Here is a 20,054-nt window from a genome sequence, read left to right as displayed (position 1 = left end):
TCTTGGGATATTTTCATATGGACAAATTTAGCAATTTTTTGCGGGTAGTTTCCTGACATATTTCAGCTTCGTGGTATAATAAACAGTAATAGTACTGATGTGATCAAGAATAAAAGAGATTATCACTCAAATGGAAGGGAGAAGTAAACCTCTTTTTTTTTTTTTTTTTTTGCTTAAACTTTGACCTCTAAATCACTGATTGTAGTTCCAAAATATTTTAATGAAATAATTTCTTATTCTTAAGGTTCATAGATCATCTTTTCAAATCAAAGTATGCAAAATATTTTCTCACATAAATAAACTTCAGATGAGCTTCACGGAAATATTAAGGCTAAACCATTCAGCTTCCACCAAATCCTTGAATATCCCACCTGTCTGCATCGTGGTACATGTTGATCTATTGATTATCTGTTTTTATATAATTTCTACTTTAATTATCCCTTAATTTGACCTTAGGATGTTCCTCAAATCAGCAAATTAGATTGAATTCAAAGATTACTAGATGATATTTAGGCTTTTAGGGGATAATACATATGTTTTTCCTTGAATTCATTAATTTAATAGTATCATGAATAAGATTTTTTGATATTATTAATCCTCTTGGAATAAATAATATTAGGTAGTTACCTAATATTTTAAAAATAATATTAGGCAATACTTATGGAGAGCTTCTCTGTGCCAGGCAAGGCCATTTTCATGGGCATGTGAACTGTGCAGTCATACTGGTTCCCAACCTTAGAAGGGCCCTGCATTTGGTTTAATGCTCTTCTGTCATCATCTTGAAATTGTACTAATTTTTTAACAGGGAGCCCCCTGTTTTCATTTTGTGCTTGTCCCGCAAATTATGTAGCCAGTCCTGGTACCAAGCACTGTGTTTAGCAAGGAGAGTATATAATTTAATATATATTTTTGAAAGATTCTTCAGGTTTTCACATGTGAAATGGAGTTTAGGGAAAGCAAAAGAGGAAGTAAGACCAGAGAGGAAGCTGACAGTATTAAGGTGACTTTGTCTCAGGTGGTAGCGGTAGAGGGGAAAGTAATTGATAGATTCAAAGTATATTTTGGAGGTAGTAAGCATTGACATGAACTGGTAATGAATTAAATGTTGGAATGTAGAAAAAGATGTTAAGGATGACCTGAGAATTTTTTTTTATAAATTTATTTATTTATTTTTGGCTGTGTTGGGTCGTCGTTTCTGTGCGAGGGCTTTCTCTAGTTGTGGCGAGTGGGGGCCACTCTTCATCGCGGTGCGCGGGCCTCTCACTATCGCGGCCTCTCTTGTTGCGGAGCACAGGCTCCAGACACGCAGGCTCAGTAGTTGTGGCTCACGGGCCCAGTTGCTCCGCGGCATGTGGGATCTTCCCAGACCAGGGCTCGAACCTGTGTCCCCTGCATTGGCAGGCAGATTCTAAACCACTGCGCCACCAGGGAAGCCCTGACCTGAGAATTTTTGACTAGACTAGAAGTGCCCATTATTAGATGAGGAACTTTGGAGACAGAACATTTTTGAGGGTGTGGTTAAGAGTTGGATGTGACATTATGCTAAGTGAAAGAAGCCAGATACAGAAGACTATGCATTTAAAAAAATTTTTTTAATTGAAGTATAGTTGATTTACAGTGTGGCAGCAGAGTGACTCAGTTACACACATATACATTCTTTTTTATATTCTTTTCCACTATGGTTTATCCCAGGAGATTGGGTATAGTTCCCTGTGCTATACGGTAGGACCTTGTTGTTTATCCATTCTATATGTAGTAGTTTGCATCAACCAACCCCAAACTTGCAGTCCATCCCTCTCTCTCTCCCTACCCCTTGGCAACCACAAGTCTGTTCTCTATGTCTATGAGTCTGCTTCTGTTTTGTAGATAAGTTCATTTGTGCCATTTTTTAGATTCCACATATAAGGGATATCATATGGTATTTGTCTTTCTCTTTCTAACTTAGTTTGATAATCTCTAGTTGCATCCATGTTGCTGTAAGTGGCATTATTTTCTTTTTTTATACTGTGTAATATTCCATTGTATATATGTACCACATCTTCTTTATCCATTCATCCGCCAACGGACATTTAGGTTGTTTCCATGTCTTGGCTATTGTGAATAGTGCTGCTATGAATATAGGGAGGCATGTATCTTTTTTGAATTATAGTTTTGTCCAGATATACGCCCAGGATTGGGATTGCTGGATCATATGGTAATTCTATTTTTAGTTTTCTGAGGAACCTCCAAACTGTTTTCCATAGTGGCTGCACTAACTTACATTCCCACCAACAGTTTAAGAGGGTTCCCTTTTCTCCACACCCTCTCCAGCATGCGTTATTTGTAGACTTTTAAATGATGGCCGTTCTGACCGGTGTGAGGTGGTACCTCATTTGCAGCTTTGATTTGCATTTCTCTAATGATTAGTGATGTTGAACATCCAAAAGGCTATGCATTTTATAATTCCCTTTTTTTGTGAAATTTCTAGAAAAAGGAAAACTATATAGAAAATCGATCAGTGGCTACCTGAAGCTGGGGGTGAGAGCAAGGATTGACTGCAGACAGGCATGAAGGATTTTGGGGGTTGGTGGGAGTGTTCTAAAACTGGATTGTAGTATTGGTTGTGTAAATGTATAAAACGGCTAAAAATCATTGATTGTCCAAGTGAGCTGTATGGTAAGTACAAAGCTGTTCAAAGACTAAAATAAAAGATTGAGATACCGGTGATTATGTCAAGGAGTACTATTATTATTCCCATTTTATAGATAAAGAAAATAAAATTTAGAAATAAAAGCTTCATGGTTACATAGCTACTAAGTATAATGTCCAGTGTTGGAACTCAAGTCTTTTTGACACGAAGCCCTCACTGTTGAACACTATAATAGATTCACTTTCTATTTTAAAATTGTTTGCTGCATCTTGTTGATCTAAGGCTCTCTTGGAATTATAAAACAGAGAGGAAAGAAGATAAGAGACTGGAAAATTCCATTGATCCTGTACACTGGTACTTCCATTTCCCCTGGATATAGGTGACAGCAAGTTTTATGTCCAGTGTGAGTTATATTACCACACCTTGCTTGACTCTTTGACAAACTATGTTTTCTCTTTCAAATCATTAGGTTAAGAAATAGTTTCACTAGCGCCACTGGTAGCTTAAAAGACTGACTGTATCTTCCAAAAATGCTTTCTCCTAGGGAAAATGGATACACACGAATATATATAGTGCTTACTGCATGTAATGATTACTATGCCATTAGCATAAAGATTGCTATATTAATAAGCCTTAAGTATGGGGAGATGTTGGTCCAAGGGTACACATTTTCAGTTATAAAATGAATGAGTTCTGGAATCCGATGTACAGCATGGTGACTCTAGTTAACAATCTTGTAGTGTAACTTGAAATTTGTTAAGAGAGTAGGTCTTAAATGTTCTTACCACACGCCTTAAAAAATGGTAACTAGGTGAGGTGATAGATGTGTTAACTATATTGTGTTGATCATCTCACAGTATATACATATATTAAATCATCGTGTTTGACGGACCACACTGAAAGCAGTGTAATAACATTGAGAGAAGGGGAAGGCTTGAGCACTTGGATACTATGCAAAGGATTTGATATTTTATTTCAAGAGTAGTGAGTGAGATGCTGCTGAGAAGTTTTGAGCTGGAGAATCTTCTGATTCAATTAAAATTTTAAGATCACTCTTGCTACTGTAAACAATGGATCCAAGGAGGGTTCTGCTGGCTTATGAAGGGGTCTTAGGAAAACTATGGGCCTTATTGTTAAAGGGAAAACTACTTCAGCTTTTAAAAGCTAGTTTTGAAAACCAGAATGTCAATTAAGTGATGGTAAATAGGGAAAAAAATGATTGATAAATTGGTATGTCTGAAAAAACCTACTAGATCAGTGCTTCTCAAACTTTACATTCAAATCACCCTGGCTTTTTGTTAAAATGCAAATTCTGATTCGGTAGGTCTGGAGTGGGGCGTTTCTGCATTTCTAACAGCTCCCAGGTGATGCCCATGCCATTGGTCCTTGGCTCACACTGAGTAGCAAGTGGCTGGGCTACTATATATGTTCTAAATTCTATATTCTAATCTTCTAATACCTATCAGCCTTCTTGGTGGTATGGACAATTGTCAAATTTGAGTATTTAAACTGGAGGTTTTTAAGAGAGAAAGTATTGAGGACATAGAGAGACAGGTCAAATACGGCTTTTCATCTCTTCAATAAATATCCTATATATACTTCCTATATACCTATCTAACCTCTCTGCCTACCACCCTTCCTCAGGGTTCAGTTAAAATTCAGAAAGGACTATATGCAACCAAAGTGGTGTCCAAGATAAGCATACAGAAATAGTATGAGGTTCTTTACATCTAGTATCTAATGGGGTGATGTGCATCATTAATTAGGACTTACTATGTGCCAGGATTTTATCTGCCTTATTCATTTAATAAGATAGGAACTCAGGAACCCTTAGAGGGTAGTTTCTTGTCTAAGGATGTACAACTCAGTTCTAACTTATATCGTAGCTGACTCTCTTATTCATTATCCTAATCATTACTATTTTGTTTGACTACAATCCTAAATGCAGAAAACTTCAGGCTCTTTATTCTGTGGCTAAAGGCTTTGTATTTCTGATATCCCAATCATTTTATAAAGGCCCCAGGTGGTAAATAAAACCTGGTCTTTTTTCTTTTTCTTTCTTTTTTTTTGGGGGGGGAAGGGGAGTGAAGAGGGGGTATTAATCCTTTATTAGCAATGCAACTTCTCTTGTGGTATGCCATATGATCTTGAGAAACAAATTGATGAAGTAAAGGGAAACTTTAGAGATGCTCTCTGATTGAGGTTATGCTTGTTGGGACAAACAGAATAGAAATTTCACATTGCTCCCTGGTTGTTAAGAAATAAGAGCTAAGCAACAACATCCAATTTAAAAAGAAATCTGAATTGTACTTTTAAATTTCATAAAACAAAGTTAAACCAAACAGCTGGTAGCTCCTGTAGATTTTCTCTACTGAGGAAGTGACCCGTAGTTCTACAGTCTCATTTGGTAAAGATATAACTGAAATTATCAACACCTCCACAGAAATGCTAAATGCCTCGCCACAATATGGTCCAGCTAGGTAAGTTTTACCTAGTTCTCCAACAAACCAGATTAACGTGTCATTTTCGGTTTGGTTTGAACCCCCTTCTTGGAGGGGTTGAAGTGTTAAAGTCAGCGGTTGAGGTGTTTAATAGGCCCTAGTTCGGCTTGAAGACTCGCAGAAAGGCCATCTCCATCACCCTGCAGTTAGCTTTACAGCTTAAGGTGTGTTTCCGATGCGCGGATACTGCCAAGGAGCTCTGGCTGTAAACTCTGGAAGGAAGCCAAAGGAAAGAAGCTCCCGGCGCTAGCGCTGGTCCCGCTCAGTGAGCCGGGCGCTGGCGCATTTTTCGTGCAGTTATTGGCTGGGACTCTGCGTGCCGCTGTCGGCCAATGAAGAAGCTGGAGAATCTGGCCCCGGCCCGTCCCCTCTTGGCGCCGCCGGGATGAGGCAGAGACTGAATAGCCGGCGAGCAAATCAACGGCATCCAGAAAGCCATGTCCGACTCGGAGCCCAGCGCCCGAGCGTTAACCCGCTGAAAGTTTCTCAGGAAAGAAGCCGGGCCAATCTGGACCCCGCTTAAGAGGAGCTGTCTTTGAGTGAGATGGTCCCAGAGGCCTGGAGAAGTGGGCTGGTAAGCACTGGGAGAGTGGTCGGAGTTTTGCTGCTTCTTGGTGCCTTGCATAAGGCTTCCGCCGCCGTCATTCGCTATGAGATCCTGGAGGAAAGAGAGAAGGGTTTCGCGGTGGGAAACGTGGTTAGGGACCTTGGCTTGGATCTCGGCAGCCTGTCAGCCCGCAGGCTCCGGGTGGTGTCCGGAGCTAGCCGAAGATTCTTTGAGGTGAACTGGGAGACGGGAGAGATGTTCGTGAACGACCGCCTGGATCGAGAGGAGGCTATTGGGACGCTGCCCTCCTGCACCATAAAACTCTGGAGTTTTGTAGTGGAGAGGCCGCTAGAGCTGTTCAGCGCGGAAGTGGTGATCCAGGATATCAACGACAACAATCCCTCTTTTCCTACCCGGAAATGAAATTGGAGATTAGCGAGGCTGTGGCGCCGGGGACGCGCTTTCCGCTCGAGAGCGCGCACGATCCAGATGTGGGAAGCAACTCTTTACAAACCTATGAGCTGAGCCGAAATGAGTACTTTGCGCTTCGCGTGCAGACGCGGGAAGACAGCACCAAATACGCGGAGCTGGTGCTGGAGCGCGCCCCTGGACCGGGAGCGAGAACCAGATTCTCCAGCTGTTGCTGACAGCGTTGGACCGGAGGAGCTCGGCTCGCTCGGCAGCCTTCCTATTCGAATCGTCGTGCTGGACGCGAATGACAATTGCGCCCACCTTCAACCAGTCCTTGTACCGGGCGCGCGTCTGGAGGATGCACCCCCGGCACTCGCGTCGTGCAAGTCCATGCAACGGATCTGGATGAAGGCCCCAACGGCGAAATCATTTACTCCTTCGGCAGCCACAAACCGCGCTGGCGTGCGGGAACTACTCTCCTTAGACCTTGTAACTGGGGTGCTGACCGTCAAGGGTCGACTGGACTTCGAAGGACGGCCAAACTCCATGAGATTTACATACAGGCCAAAGACAAGGGCGCCAGTCCTGAGGGAGCACATTGTAAAGTTTTGGTAGAGGTTGTGGATGTAAATGACAATGCCCCGGAGATCACAGTCACCTCCGTGTACAGCCCAGTCCCTGAGGATGCACCCCTAGGAACTGTCGTTGCTTTGCTCAGTGTTACCGATCTGGATGCTGGGGAGAACGGGCTGGTGACTTGCGAGGTTCCACCAGGTCTCCCTTTTAGCCTTACATCTTCCCTCAAGAATTACTTTACTTTGAAAACCAGTGCAGCCCTGGATCGGGAGACTGTGCCAGAATACAACCTCAGCATCACGGCTCGAGACGCGGGAACCCCTTCCCTCTCAGCCCTCACGACAGTGCAGGTGCAAGTGTCCGACATCAACGACAACCCTCCACAATCTTCCCAGTCTTCCTACGATGTTTACGTTGAGGAAAATAACCTCCCCGGTGTTCCAATACTAAATCTAAGTGTCTGGGACCCTGACGCCCCGCAGAATGCTCGCCTTTCCTTCTTTCTCTTGGAGCAAGGAGCTGAAATAGGGCTAGTGGGTCGCTATTTCACGATAAATCGTGACAGTGGCGTCGTGTCATCCTTAGTGCCCCTGGACCATGAGGATCGGCGGGCGTTCGAATTGACAGCTCATATCAGCGATGCGGCACTCCTGTTCCTGGCCACCAATATCAGCGTGAACATATTTGTCACTGATCGCAATGACAATGCCCCCCAGGTCCTATACCCCCGGCCTGGCCAGAGCTCGGTGGAGATGCTGCCTCGAGGTACGTCTGCAGGCCACGTGGTCACGCGTGTGGTAGGCTGGGACCCGGATGCAGGGCACAACGCCTGGCTCTCCTACAGCCTCTTGGGAGCCCCCAACCAGAGCCTTTTTGCTGTGGGACTTCACACGGGTCAAGTCAGCACTGCCCGCCCAGTCCAGGATACAGATTCGCCCAGGCAGACTCTCACGGTCTTGATCAAAGACAATGGGGAGCCGTCGCTGTCCCACCACCGCGACCCTGACTGTGTCAGTAATCGAGGAATCTCCTGAAGCCCGAGCTGAGTTCCCCTCCGGCTCTGCCCCAGGGAGCAGAATAAAAATCTCACCTTTTATCTACTTCTCTCTTTAATCCTGGTCTCCGTGGGGTTCGCAGTCACAGTATTGGGAGTGATCGTATTCAAAGTTTACAAATGGAAGCAGTCCAGGGACCTATACCGAGCTCCCGTGAGCTCCCTGTACCGAACACCAGGGCCTTCTCTGCACGCGGACGCCGTGCGGGGAGGCCTGTTGCCTCCACACCTTTACCATCAGGTGTACCTCACCACTGACTCGAGACGCAGCGACCCGCTGCTGAAGAAACCAGGTGCCGCCAGCCCACTGGCCAGCCGTCAGAACACTCTGCGGAGCCTCGATCCAGTGTTCTATAGGCAAGTGTTGGGTGCAGAGAGCTCCCCTCCCGGACAGGTAAGGGTTAGCAAGTCATCCTGGAATGATATTAATGCTTTTTGATTCCTGCATCAGTTTCAGGAAAGTATGTAGCCGCCTTTATTTTCAGTGATCAAGATGTTTTCCTAATGATGCATCCACATTTTCACTTGGCCTTTCCCAGATCAAACGTCGTGCCTTTGGGGGAGGGGGATGGCCCAGCTAGAGTGTGGTTTGTGGTCCCACACAGTGTGGAGTTAATTGACTTATCTGTGGACACAATTCACACCCTCAGTACTCACTTGCCATAGCAACTAACCAATCCTGCTAAAGGGCCATTAAGCTATAACTCACCATCTCAGCATTCAAGAGCTTAGCTTGGTGTCATTTGCATTGAGTACAAGCTGATGATATACCTCTAACCAGTGGCAGCTGCTAGGAATATAAAAACTACCTCATCTGTCCATCTTTCAAATGATTGCCACATCTGCATTAAAGCTAATGGTTTGCTGATAATTTTCCTTTGACTACACAGATACTGTACCTCATTCTTAGATGACTTTCTATGAAAGAAATAAAATTCTAGGGTCCTCTAAATTTTATTTCCAGCACAGTGCTGAAATTATGTGGACATTACTCACAAAAAATTTGTTATGGTAATACATGTGCATTATAGACAATTTGGAAAATATGTAAAAGTATAAGAAAAAATTAAAACTAATTATATTCTCTAAATCCAAAGGTAACCACCATTCATTATAAAAGTAAAAGTAATCATTTATTTCGAAGATAAATCCAGACAATCTGGAAGAACGTAAAGTACAAAATGAAAGTTCTTCTTGCCCAAAGTGTCATTTCCTATCCTTTCATCGTTTTTCTTGGGTATACACATAGTGTGAAAGGTAGGTAAATTCATATCCTGAGAAAAAGATAAAGCTTTCATTTATTCAGTATGGTGTGCAGGTCTTTGTTTTAGAGTGAAATTAAACACACTTCCATTTGTGGGAGAACAACTGTTACTTTGTTACTAATAAGTGTATTATTGCTATCAAGCCTTGGGTTTGGCAGTTAGACACTTAACCATCTATGAGTCCATGGCCAAGTTAATCTCTTTTCTAGACCCTTTTTCATATGCAAAAAGGGAGTAACGGGTTTTATAACATTAGTTCATGATATAATATATGCACAGTGCCTAGAATATCAAAGGTGTTAAAAAATTCTTAGCTGTGACTAATATTTTTTTATTAGTTCTTAACCCACTCCAAATCTTAATTAAACACACTTTAGAAATTGAACAAAAAAAAAAAAAGAAAAAAAGAAATTGAACAAACCTGGAGACAGTCAAAGATGACAAAGCAGAGGCATAGATGGAAAGGCTAAGGAAGGATGAAAGCCAGAGAGAAGCAGCTGCTGCTTTTCTGGTCAGACCGGAAAACAACTGGCATTTTCCCATGGACAATGTTCTCAAACTTGGTTGCACACCAGAATTACCTAGGGACCTTTTAAAAATTCTGAAGCCCAGGCCACATCCCAGATGGATTAAAGCATAATCTCTTGAGATGGGACACAGGCATCAGTAGTTTTTGAAGGTCCCCAAGTGATCTCAATGTGAAGACGAATTTGCAAAGCATTGCCCTAGGACCTGCCAGTCTATCAATTAGCATGTTTTTGAAGCAAAGTGTTATTCTGGTGTTCACAGAACCAGCAGCCAGCCTTATTGGGCCAAACTGAAATTTAAAAAATTGTGTGATGTTATTTCCCAACCTTAAAATATTATATAGAATAGCTCTAGGAGACCATTGTAAGGAAGACATAAGATATTTCAGTCATCTGAAGAAAAAATCTTCCTCAACGACTGGCACCTGGGCAACTATTTCTTTAAAAGTCTAGAGTTAGGCAATGGATTTCTAGCCTAGAAATCCATTCTTTTGGGAATGGATTTCTTTTGGGAATGAAAATTTTTTTCTATAACTATACTATGGTGATGGTTGCATCATTTTAGTATATGTGAATATACTAAAACCATTGAATTGTACATTTTAAAGGGATGAATCATATGGTGTAATGGATGAATTATATATAATAATATATAATTATATATAAAAATATATATTATTTATATAGCTCAAAAAAGATGTTTTAAAAATCTAGAGAGGGGAGAATCACATACCTGGCATAAAAAGGTCAAGTCTAGGATGTGTAGGATTTAGACTTTATGATCTTCCAGTTCTAGTAATATAGATTGTATGCCTGTTTGTTTTGCTGTGAACTTGCAAATAAAAGGGATTGAGACCTATAAGAGGTCTAGTTCTTTGATATTAAAGGCATCAGTAAAGGACCAGTTTATGGTTACAGGGATGACAAACTGGTAGAAAAATGATTTAAGATGTTATATAAAGAGGGGCTTTCCTGGTGGCACAGTGGTTAAGAATCCGCCTGCCAATGCAGGGGACACGAGTTCAAGCACTGGTCCAGGAAGATCCCACGTGCCGTGGAGCAACTAAGCCCGTGCGCAACAACTACTGAGCCTGCGCTCTAGAGCCCACGTGCCACAACTGCCGAAGCCGGTGTGCCTAGAGCCTGTGCTCTGCAACAAAAGAAGCCACTGCAATGAGAAGCCCACACACCGCAATGAAGAGTAGCCCCCGCTCGCCGCAACTAGAGAAAGCCCGTGCGCAGCAACAAAGACCCAGTGCAGCCAAAATAAAATAAATACATTAAAAAAAAGAAAGATGTTTAAAAAAAAAAAGAAAGAAAGATGTTTAAAAAAAAAAAAGAAAGAAAGATGTTATAGAAAGGGGCTTTATTTCTTTCTAGAGAGACCAGAGGTGGCAGTGGGGAGATCCTAGTACTGCAGTTACTAGTTGAGCTTTACACAAGTCTCCTAACCCTTCTGATCTTCAGTGTTCTCATCTATAAAATCTTCCAAAATTGTGTAAGAGTGAAAAGTAATGCATATAAAATGTATACTCAATATAAAGTACTCATATAAAGTACAAGTATTCAGTAAATATTTGTTGAACTAATAATTAGTGATATTATCATTTCACCATTTATTGAACATCCCTATGTACCAGACACTTGAAAAGATAAAAAGACACAGTCCCTGCCGCTATGGTACGCAGGGTACTGTAGGAGACAGGCACGCACACACACCCACAAAAACGATAATGGAGATCTGTATAATCCAAGAAGCAATGGGAGCAAAGGAAAAGAAACACCTAAGCCTGGGGAAATCAGGGAGACTTCATAGAGGTGATGATGCTTGATCTGAGAACAAAAGGCTGAGTAGCAGTTTGTCAAATAATAAAGGGGAAAAGGGGGTAGAGAGGGACCCTTGCAGGAGATTCCATGCAGAAGGATTATGATTTTTCATTATTGCTGAACCTTAAAGTGTGTTTGTAAAACAATCTTTGCAGGAGATAAAGTGAAGCAATTAGGCAGGAGTTAAATCTTGAGTTACCTTTATGCCATGCCAAGGAGTTTTTATTTTATTCTATATCCATGATAGTCATTGCAGAATTTTGAAGAGACATAAATGTGATGTCATCAGGGTTTTTTGTTTGTTTTGGAGAGATTATTCTGGCAGCCACAAATGAAATGGATTGGGGATATTGGGACTGTAGACAAAAAAAAAAATTAGAAGGCTATTATAGTATTTGAGAAGATTGATAAATGCTTGAACCAGCACAGTGACAGTGTAGATGGAGGTAACTGTAGTGAAATTATCAGCACTCATTCATTGACATGATAAAGGGAATGAGGGAGAGGAAGGAGTCAAGGGTGACCCTCCTTCCTCCTCTCCATTGTGACTGACCCAGCTTGGGTGGCTAATGGTGTCATTCCACTGAGATAGTAAATCCTGGCATAACCACCTGATGGGTCAGATTGATTGACATCTCCGTCATTCCCATGGGAGGAGGTTTAGGTGTTTGGGAGTAAAAGAACACAGAAAGCAGATACCTTCCTTTGAGACCAGCGTGTTGGTTGCCGGCCTCACCATCAAAAGGATATTCTTGAGGATCAGGGGCTTGGGAAAACACCTGGGGAGGATAACCTCAGGTTCTGCCACTGGTTTTGGTAGCCTAGGTGAGGATTCAGATGAATTAAAAAAATCTCACGTCCAAATCAGGCTGGATTTTTCTCTTTGTGCTCTGGTGTGTTTGCGACTTGAACTACAGTTTGCAGGTAACTACAGTGTGAATTGAGCCATGTTTCTGCGTTTGTGCAAGGTGGTAGCCAGGCTTCAGGGAGGGTCTGGATCAGGGTAGGGGTGGGGTGAGATCAAGTCTCCCTTGCCAAAAGGCCCCCTAGGGCTAAGTGAAAAACCTGCTCTTTTGAAACAGTCACTGTTGGTAATTAACAACATATCAAGCATACAGTGGTGTCAAATAAAGGAGATTCGTAGGCACTGTGCTTTTGGTAGCAGATCTCAGTCATTCACGGGAGCTGTTAAATCTGTGAACATTAGCATTCTGCCAGGAAGTGCGATGTAGTCCTTAGCGTCTCCCAGACAAACTGATTCTTTACTGATTTGGAACATCTCTCTCTCCTGGTTTCCTCCCCCCTCCCTCACCTCCTTCCATACTGTCCTTGAAATCGATGAATGGCAATTTAGTATACCACCAGTGGGTATCTGAATAAGAGAGGTTTGGTTTCTGCTGCGCCTTCTGTTACAACAAAAATGTGTACTGCATAAATTTAATAGGCTACCTTAATGTGTAAGCCTTTTCTGCAAAGAGGTGGATATATTTCTGAATAATCTGCAGAGGGGCAGAGTTTTTAGTGTAAGGCAGTGCTTCTAAGTAGCTGTTGCTCTAATACAATCAGACCGAGGCAGAAGCTACTCATTTAGAATATTGGTGGATGACAACATTGGCTTGAACAAAGTGACCAGTCTCAAATGGCTACTCACTCTCTGGGCTGCAGGTTGCTAGGGCTCAGGCTGTCGCTGTTTTCCCCCACCGAAAAGGGGCGGGGTGGTGTGGGCTGGGAATTGGTGTGTTAGAAAAAAAAAAAAAAAAAACGTGTATGTTGTCTGCCTCTCCATAGAGGTAATAACCCGTGGGGGGGGGGGGAAATGCTGTTGAACAGGAGGAAGGCAAAAAGATAGGTGGGTTGTTTTTTGTTTTTTCTTTCCTTTTTCCAATGCTGCGACGCATTTACCCTGCTGCTATTGGGACGTTCTCTGCTTAGCCTATTGGCTGAGCCCAGGAGCCTCTGTCTGCCAATCGGGTGGAGGAAGGCAGACAAATCTACCCCGCCACCAGCAAAAAAAACGGCGCGTAACCCTTGCGGCGCCGGCCCAGCCGCGCCAGAGCTGGCGCGGGGAAAGGGAGATAGGTGTCTCCAGCTGCTGTGGCCGTTCGGGGCGGGTCGGCTTCTTCGGCTTCTCAGGACCAGATAGAGAACTAGTGGGCGGCAGCAATGCTCCGCAAGGTGAGAAGCTGGGTAGAAATCTGCCGGGGGACTACCCTTTTGTTCCTTTTTTGCCACCTGGGTTACGTTTGTGGGCAGATCCGATACCCGGTCCCAGAGGAGTCACAGGAAGGGACTTTTGTAGGGAATGTCGCCCAAGATTTCCTGCTGGATGCAGAGAGCTTAGCAGCTCGCAGGCTGCAGGTCGCTGGAGAGGTGAACCAAAGACACTTCCGTGTGGATTTGGACAGCGGTGCCCTGCTCATCAAGAATCCCATCGATCGAGAGGCACTGTGTGGGCTCAGTGCCAGCTGCATCGTGCCCCTGGAGTTTGTAACAGAAGGGCCTTTGGAAATGTACCGAGCAGAGGTAGAAATCGTGGATGTGAATGATCACGCCCCCCGATTTCCTCGGCAGCAGCTGGACTTGGAAATTGGGGAGGCAGCTCCTCCAGGACAGCGTTTCCCCTTGGAAAAGGCTCAGGATGCAGATGTGGGGAGCAACTCCATCAGCAGCTATAGACTAAGCTCCAATGAACACTTTGCACTGGATGTCAAGAAGCGCAGCGACGGCAGCCTGGTCCCAGAGCTGCTCCTGGAGAAGCCTTTGGATCGGGAAAAGCAATCAGACTACCGCCTAGTGCTGACTGCTGTGGATGGAGGGAACCCCCCGAGATCTGGCACAGCGGAGCTCCGGGTGTCAGTGCTGGACGTGAATGACAACGCCCCAGCCTTCCAGCAATCCAGCTACAGGATTAGCGTTTTGGAGAGCGCGCCAGCCGGCATGCTACTCATCCAGCTCAATGCCTCTGACCCAGACCTGGGTCCCAGTGGTAACGTCACCTTTTCTTTCAGTGGTCACACCCCTGATCGTGTGAGAAATCTCTTTAGCCTGCACCCCACTAATGGAAAGCTTACTCTTCAGGGGCCCCTAGACTTTGAGAGCGAGAATTATTATGAATTTGATGTTCGGGCTCGAGATGGGGGTTCTCCAGCCATGGAGCAACATTGCAGCCTTCGGGTGGATCTCCTGGATGTAAATGACAATGCCCCCCACATCACAGTGACCTCAGAGCTTGGGACTCTCCCTGAGAGCGCAGAACCTGGCACCGTGGTGGCGCTCATCAGTGTGCAGGACCCCGACTCAGGTTCAAATGGAGATGTGAGCCTCCGTATTCCTGACCATTTGCCCTTTGCCCTCAAGTCCGCCTTCAAGAACCAGTTCTCCCTGGTGACTGCTGGACCCTTGGACCGAGAGGCCAAATCCAGCTATGATATCATGGTCACTGCTTCTGATGCTGGGAACCCTCCTCTGAGTACCCACAGGACCATTTTCCTCAATATTTCAGATGTGAATGATAACCCACCCTCTTTCTTTCAGAGGTCACATGAAGTATTTGTTCCAGAGAACAATCGCCCAGGGGACCTGCTTTGCTCCCTTGCAGCCTCTGATCCAGACTCTGGCTTGAATGCCCTCATCTCCTACTCTCTCCTAGAGCCCAGAAATCGAGATGTGTCAGCTTCCTCCTTCATCTCTCTGAACCCCCAGACGGGAGCTGTTCATGCTACTCGATCCTTTGACTATGAGCAAACACAGACACTGCAGTTTGAGGTGCAGGCCCGGGATCGGGGCAACCCACCCCTTAGTAGCACCGTGACAGTTCGTCTATTTGTACTGGACCTCAATGACAATGCGCCAGCTGTGCTCCGCCCTAGAGCCCGACCTGGTTCCTTATGTCCACAAGCACTGCCTCCATCAGTTGGTGCTGGACACCTAGTTACAAAGGTGACCGCTGTGGACTTGGATTCGGGTTACAATGCTTGGGTTTCGTATCAGCTCCTGGAGGCCCCAGATCCCAGCCTGTTCGCAGTCTCCCGCTATGCTGGGGAGGTGCGGACGGCTGTTCCCATCCCAGCTGATCTCCCGCCGCAGAAGCTGGTCATTGTGGTAAAGGATAGTGGTAGCCCACCACTCTCTACCTCCGTTACTCTCCTGGTGTCCTTGGAAGAAGACACTCATCCAGTTGTCCCTGATCTTCGAGAATCTTCAGCTCCAAGGGAAGGAGAATCCCGCTTGACCCTGTACTTGGCTGTATCTCTAGTGGCAATTTGCTTTGTCTCCTTTGGCTCATTCGTGGCACTAATCTCGAAGTGCCTGCGTGGGGCTGCCTGTGGAGTGACCTGCTTTCCTGCTGGCACCTGTGCCTGTCTCACCCGGTCTCGAAGGAGAGAGGGGCTTCCTCCTTCCAATGGGATCCTCCGAATCCAGCTAGGGTCAGATGATCCTATCAAGTTTGTTGATGTGGGCGGCCACTCTCATGGCTGTACACCCTTGGCTTCTGCACCCACTCGGAGCGATAGCTTCATGATGGTGAAGTCACCCAGTGCACCTATGGCAGGGGAACCTGTTCGCCCAAGTTGCCCACCTTCTGATCTTCTCTATGGGCTAGAGGTGAGACCTTTGCAGGCTCAGCCAATGCTTGAGGGTTGTTCTGAGGCAGGCATGTGGCTGGGCCATGTCCCAGAGAGTACTGGTCTCTCTGTAAGAGCCTGTAGTGATGTCACCACTTCTGTGAGTGGTAACTATGTGGTGGATGCTATGCTTTAGAAGTGTTTTGTGAATTAACCAGGGAGTTTTCACGGATTAGTACTTGAGGTGGGTTATGCCCTTATCTGAGAGTAAGAATTGAAAGTAAGTGATCAAGAGGCAGGGTATTGTGGAAACACACGACTGGAATGTGGATCATATGGAAGGCTCTTGTGCTCAAGGTGCTCCTAAGCCCCGGTGGCTGCTTTCTCTACTCTTCCTGAATGAGGGGGCCAGGGTCTGGAACACCTTAACTCTAGGTTAAGGGGAGCTAATATCTTTGCCCCACAGTATCATCTACTCCCTAATCTACGGTGAAAGGGATTCTCTGCTTGAAACATAGCAGAGAGCAAAAAGAAGAAAGAGTCCAGGGAGTAGAGAGGCATCAAGGTGGAAGCAGGGATCTTTTCGTCCAGGTCTTCAGGACTCCCAATCAAGTCCCCACTGGGATTTGAGCTAGATTCAGTAGATTGGGGCAGGGGAACATGACCTCTTTGGGAGGAAAAGGCAATAAGTGAAATCACTAAATATCTAAACCTGTTTTACTGCTGAGGAATTCATAGAGACAGCCACTATGGGAGTCTTTAAGTAGTTTCTTCTGAATTGATGAAACCATAAAGCCTAGAGGCCACGCCTAGACTCTAGTCACCTTCCTTGGGTGACCTGGATCAGTCCTAGTAATGTTCCTCCTATCACAAGCTGTGATGCCTATTCCATAGCTAAAGTCTGGGATCTCAGAAAAATTGAATCCTTATAGCCATCAGCTGACACCGAGATTCCTCGAAGTACTGCTGGAGAGTCCGAGCAAGACTCTAAAGGGTCCTAACAAATCTTTTCTCTCACCTTGGCAGTGTTTGGTAGGATGGGGTAGGGAGGGGCTAACACATGGGCTTTGCCTCCCTGAGAAGGACAAAATTTTGTTGGTTCAAGCAAAGTAGTGGGAGCTTCTGAAGTCATGCAGGAAGTTGCTGGGACAGAACACTGAGAAGTTCTGTACCACTTTGTCTTCCCTGTTGAGCACCATCTGAGCTGCCAAGGGGGCTGAATCAACCTGCAGCATGAAATGAGTGGGGAGGTAGGAGGCTTCTGTGACACAGATTTGCAGCGCCTGTTCCTAAGGTTTCCAGGACTGAGGAGACTTGATAATTGGTTGGGAACACAGACTTTTGGGCCAATCAGACTCAGAGCCAAGGTGGGGGATCTGCTCTTCCTGCCCGCCTCTCCTCCCCCAGCTCCCCAGCTCCACTCAGATTCGATTCCCCTCCCCCTCCCCCAACCCACCCCCGCCATTTGGTGACTAAGAAGAACTGCTGCAGGCAGACAAACCTCGGAGCAGTTTTTTAAGAGGCTGGAAGGAGACATAAGAGATTTCAGCTGCTACATCCCAAGCCCTGGGTCTGCCTTCGAGACAGGACAGCACAGAGTCAGTGTCCAGGAAGGGACTTCTGGGTCATGGGGCCCAAGACACCCCCGCAGCTCGCTGGGAAATGGCAAGTGCTGTGCATGTTGTCCTTGTGCTCCTGGGGCTGGGTGTCTGGGCAGCTTCGTTACTCAGTGGTGGAGGAGTCTGAGCCGGGGACGCTGGTGGGGAACGTTGCTCAGGATCTAGGCTTAAAGCTGACAGATCTGTTGAGCCGCCGGCTGCGGTTGGGCTCTGAGGAGAGTGGGCATTATTTTTCCCTGAGCTTGGTGAGTGGTGCTCTGGCAGTGAATCAGAAAATTGACCGAGAGAGCCTGTGTGGAGCCAGCACCAGCTGCCTGCTGCCACTACAGGTGGTGACCGAACACCCGCTGGAACTAATCCGTGTAGAGGTAGAAATCCTGGATCTCAATGACAACTCTCCTAGCTTTGCCACCCCTGAGCGAGAGATACGCATCTCAGAATCAGCTGCACTTGGGGCACTGTTCCCACTGGATAGTGCCCAGGATCCAGACGTGGGTACCAATACCGTGAGCTTCTATACTCTGAGCCCCAGTAGCCACTTCTCTCTGAATGTGAAGACCCTAAAAGATGGGAAGCTGTTCCCAGAGCTGGTACTAGAGCAGCAGCTGGACCGTGAAGCCCAGGCAAGCCATCAGCTGGTGCTCACTGCTGTGGATGGGGGTATCCCACCCCGCTCGGGGACCACCCTTATCTCCATCACTGTGCTGGACATCAATGATAATGCTCCAACCTTCCAGTCCTCAGTTCTACGTGTGGGACTCCCAGAGAATGCACCCGTGGGTACACTGCTGCTCCGCCTCAATGCCACTGATCCAGATGAAGGCACCAATGGCCAACTAGACTATTCCTTTGGAGACCATACATCTGAGGCAGTGCGGAATCTCTTTGGCCTAGACCCTAGCAGTGGAGCAATCCGTGTGTTGGGTCCCATAGACTTTGAGGAATCAAGTTTCTATGAAATTCATGCAAGAGCCCGTGACCAAGGACAGCCAGCCATGGAAGGCCACTGTGTGATTCAAGTGGATGTGGGGGATGCGAATGACAACGCCCCAGAGGTACTATTGGCCTCTTTGGTCAACCCTGTCCTGGAGAGCACACCAGTGGGCATAGTAGTGGGATTATTTAATGTGCGGGACCGAGACTCAGGGAGAAATGGTGAAGTGAGCCTTGATATCTCTTCGGGCCTGCCATTTCAGATTAAGCCTTCTGAGAACCACTACTCACTGATAACCAGCCAGCCTTTGGACCGTGAGGCCACATCCCACTATATCATTGAGCTGCTGGCCCGTGATGGGGGCTCACCTCCCTTGCACGCCCATCTCACCGTCAGGCTCAACATTTCAGATGTAAACGACAATGCACCCTACTTCACCCAGCAGCTCTACACTGCTTACATCCCAGAAAACCGGCCTCCAGGCTCCCTTCTCTGCACCGTGGCTGCCTCTGATCCAGACACTGGGGAAAATGCTCGCCTCACCTACTTCATTGTAGGGCATCAGATTCAGGGAGCCCCAGCCTCCTCCTTTGTGTATGTCAACCCTGCGGATGGGCGGGTGTTTGCCCAGCGCACTTTCGACTACGAATTGTTGCAGATGCTGCAGATCGTGGTGGGCGTTCGAGACTCTGGCTCTCCCCCATTGCACTCCAACACATCTCTCCATGTGTTTGTCCTGGACCAGAACGATAATGCCCCAGCCGTGCTGCACCCCAGACCAGGCCGGGATCTCTCGGTCCCCCAGCGTCTCCCTCGCTCTGCCCCTCCTGGCTCCTTCATCACCAAGGTGACAGCCGTGGACGCTGACGCAGGCCACAATGCCTGGCTCTCCTATTCACTGTTGCCACAGTCCACAGCCCCAGGACTGTTCCTGGTGTCTGCACACACTGGTGAGGTGCGAACAGCCCGGGCCTTACTGGAGGATGACCCTGACACCCAGCAGGTGGTGGTCCTGGTGAGGGACAATGGTGACCCTTCACTCTCCTCTACAGCCACAGTGCTTCTGATTCTGGAGGATAAGGACCCTGAGGAAATGCCCAAATCCAGCGACTTCCTCACACACCCTCCTGAGCATTCAGACCTTACCCTTTATCTCATTGTGGCTCTTGTGGCCGTCAGTCTCTTATCCTTAGTCACCTTCACCTTTCTGTCAGCTAAGTGCCTTCGGGGGCACGCAGACGGGGATGGGGGTGGGGGTGAGTGCTGTGGGCGCCAGGACTCGCCCTCCCGGGAGTTCTATAAGCAGTCCGGCCCCAACCTACAGGTGAGCTCAGACGGCACACTCAAGTACATGGAGGTGACGCTGCGGCCCACAGACTCGCACAGCCATTGCTACAGGACGTGCTTTTCACCAGCCTCGGACGGCAGTGACTTCACTTTTCTAAGGCCCCTCAGCGTCCAGCAGCCCTCAGCTCTGGCACAGGAGCCTGACACCTTCCGGTCCCGCTCTAACACGCTGCGGGAGCGGAGCCAGGTGAGGGGCTCAGCGCGACCCCTGGGGGCGGCAATGGAGAAGCCGCCCAGCCACATCAGGGACTT

At 46.5% G+C, this 20,054-nt stretch overlaps 2 protein-coding genes across 20 annotated transcripts in view; both read left to right on the top strand.

Moving 5' to 3' along the window:
• LOC116751273 (protocadherin gamma-C4) overlaps positions 1–20,054 on the top strand; it is a 176,498-nt gene that overhangs the window by 139,047 nt on the left and 17,397 nt on the right. The window contains exon 1 of one of the 19 annotated variants that reach the window (XM_032626979.1): positions 5,520–5,704. The exons of 16 other annotated variants lie outside the window; for them this stretch is intronic. In XM_032626979.1, coding sequence (XP_032482870.1) covers positions 5,675–5,704 — 30 coding nt within the window. In that variant the 5' untranslated portion in view covers positions 5,520–5,674. Of the gene's footprint in view, positions 1–5,519; positions 5,705–13,447; positions 15,943–17,395; positions 19,990–20,054 lie in introns of those variants that run through there. 2 more of the 19 variants (XM_032626961.1, XM_032626960.1) reach the window with 2 other exon arrangements.
• On the top strand, positions 5,500–9,411 carry LOC116751291 (protocadherin gamma-C3-like). The gene has a single exon (XM_032627001.1). The coding sequence runs from the start codon at positions 6,209–6,211 to the stop codon at positions 6,701–6,703; it is 495 nt and encodes a 164-aa protein (XP_032482892.1). The 5' UTR covers positions 5,500–6,208; the 3' UTR covers positions 6,704–9,411.

Source organism: Phocoena sinus, chromosome 3, assembly GCF_008692025.1.
Source record: "Phocoena sinus isolate mPhoSin1 chromosome 3, mPhoSin1.pri, whole genome shotgun sequence".
NCBI lineage: Eukaryota > Metazoa > Chordata > Mammalia > Artiodactyla > Phocoenidae > Phocoena > Phocoena sinus.
Note: the sequence above shows the minus strand (reverse complement) of the source record. Positions and strands in the feature narration are given on the sequence as shown.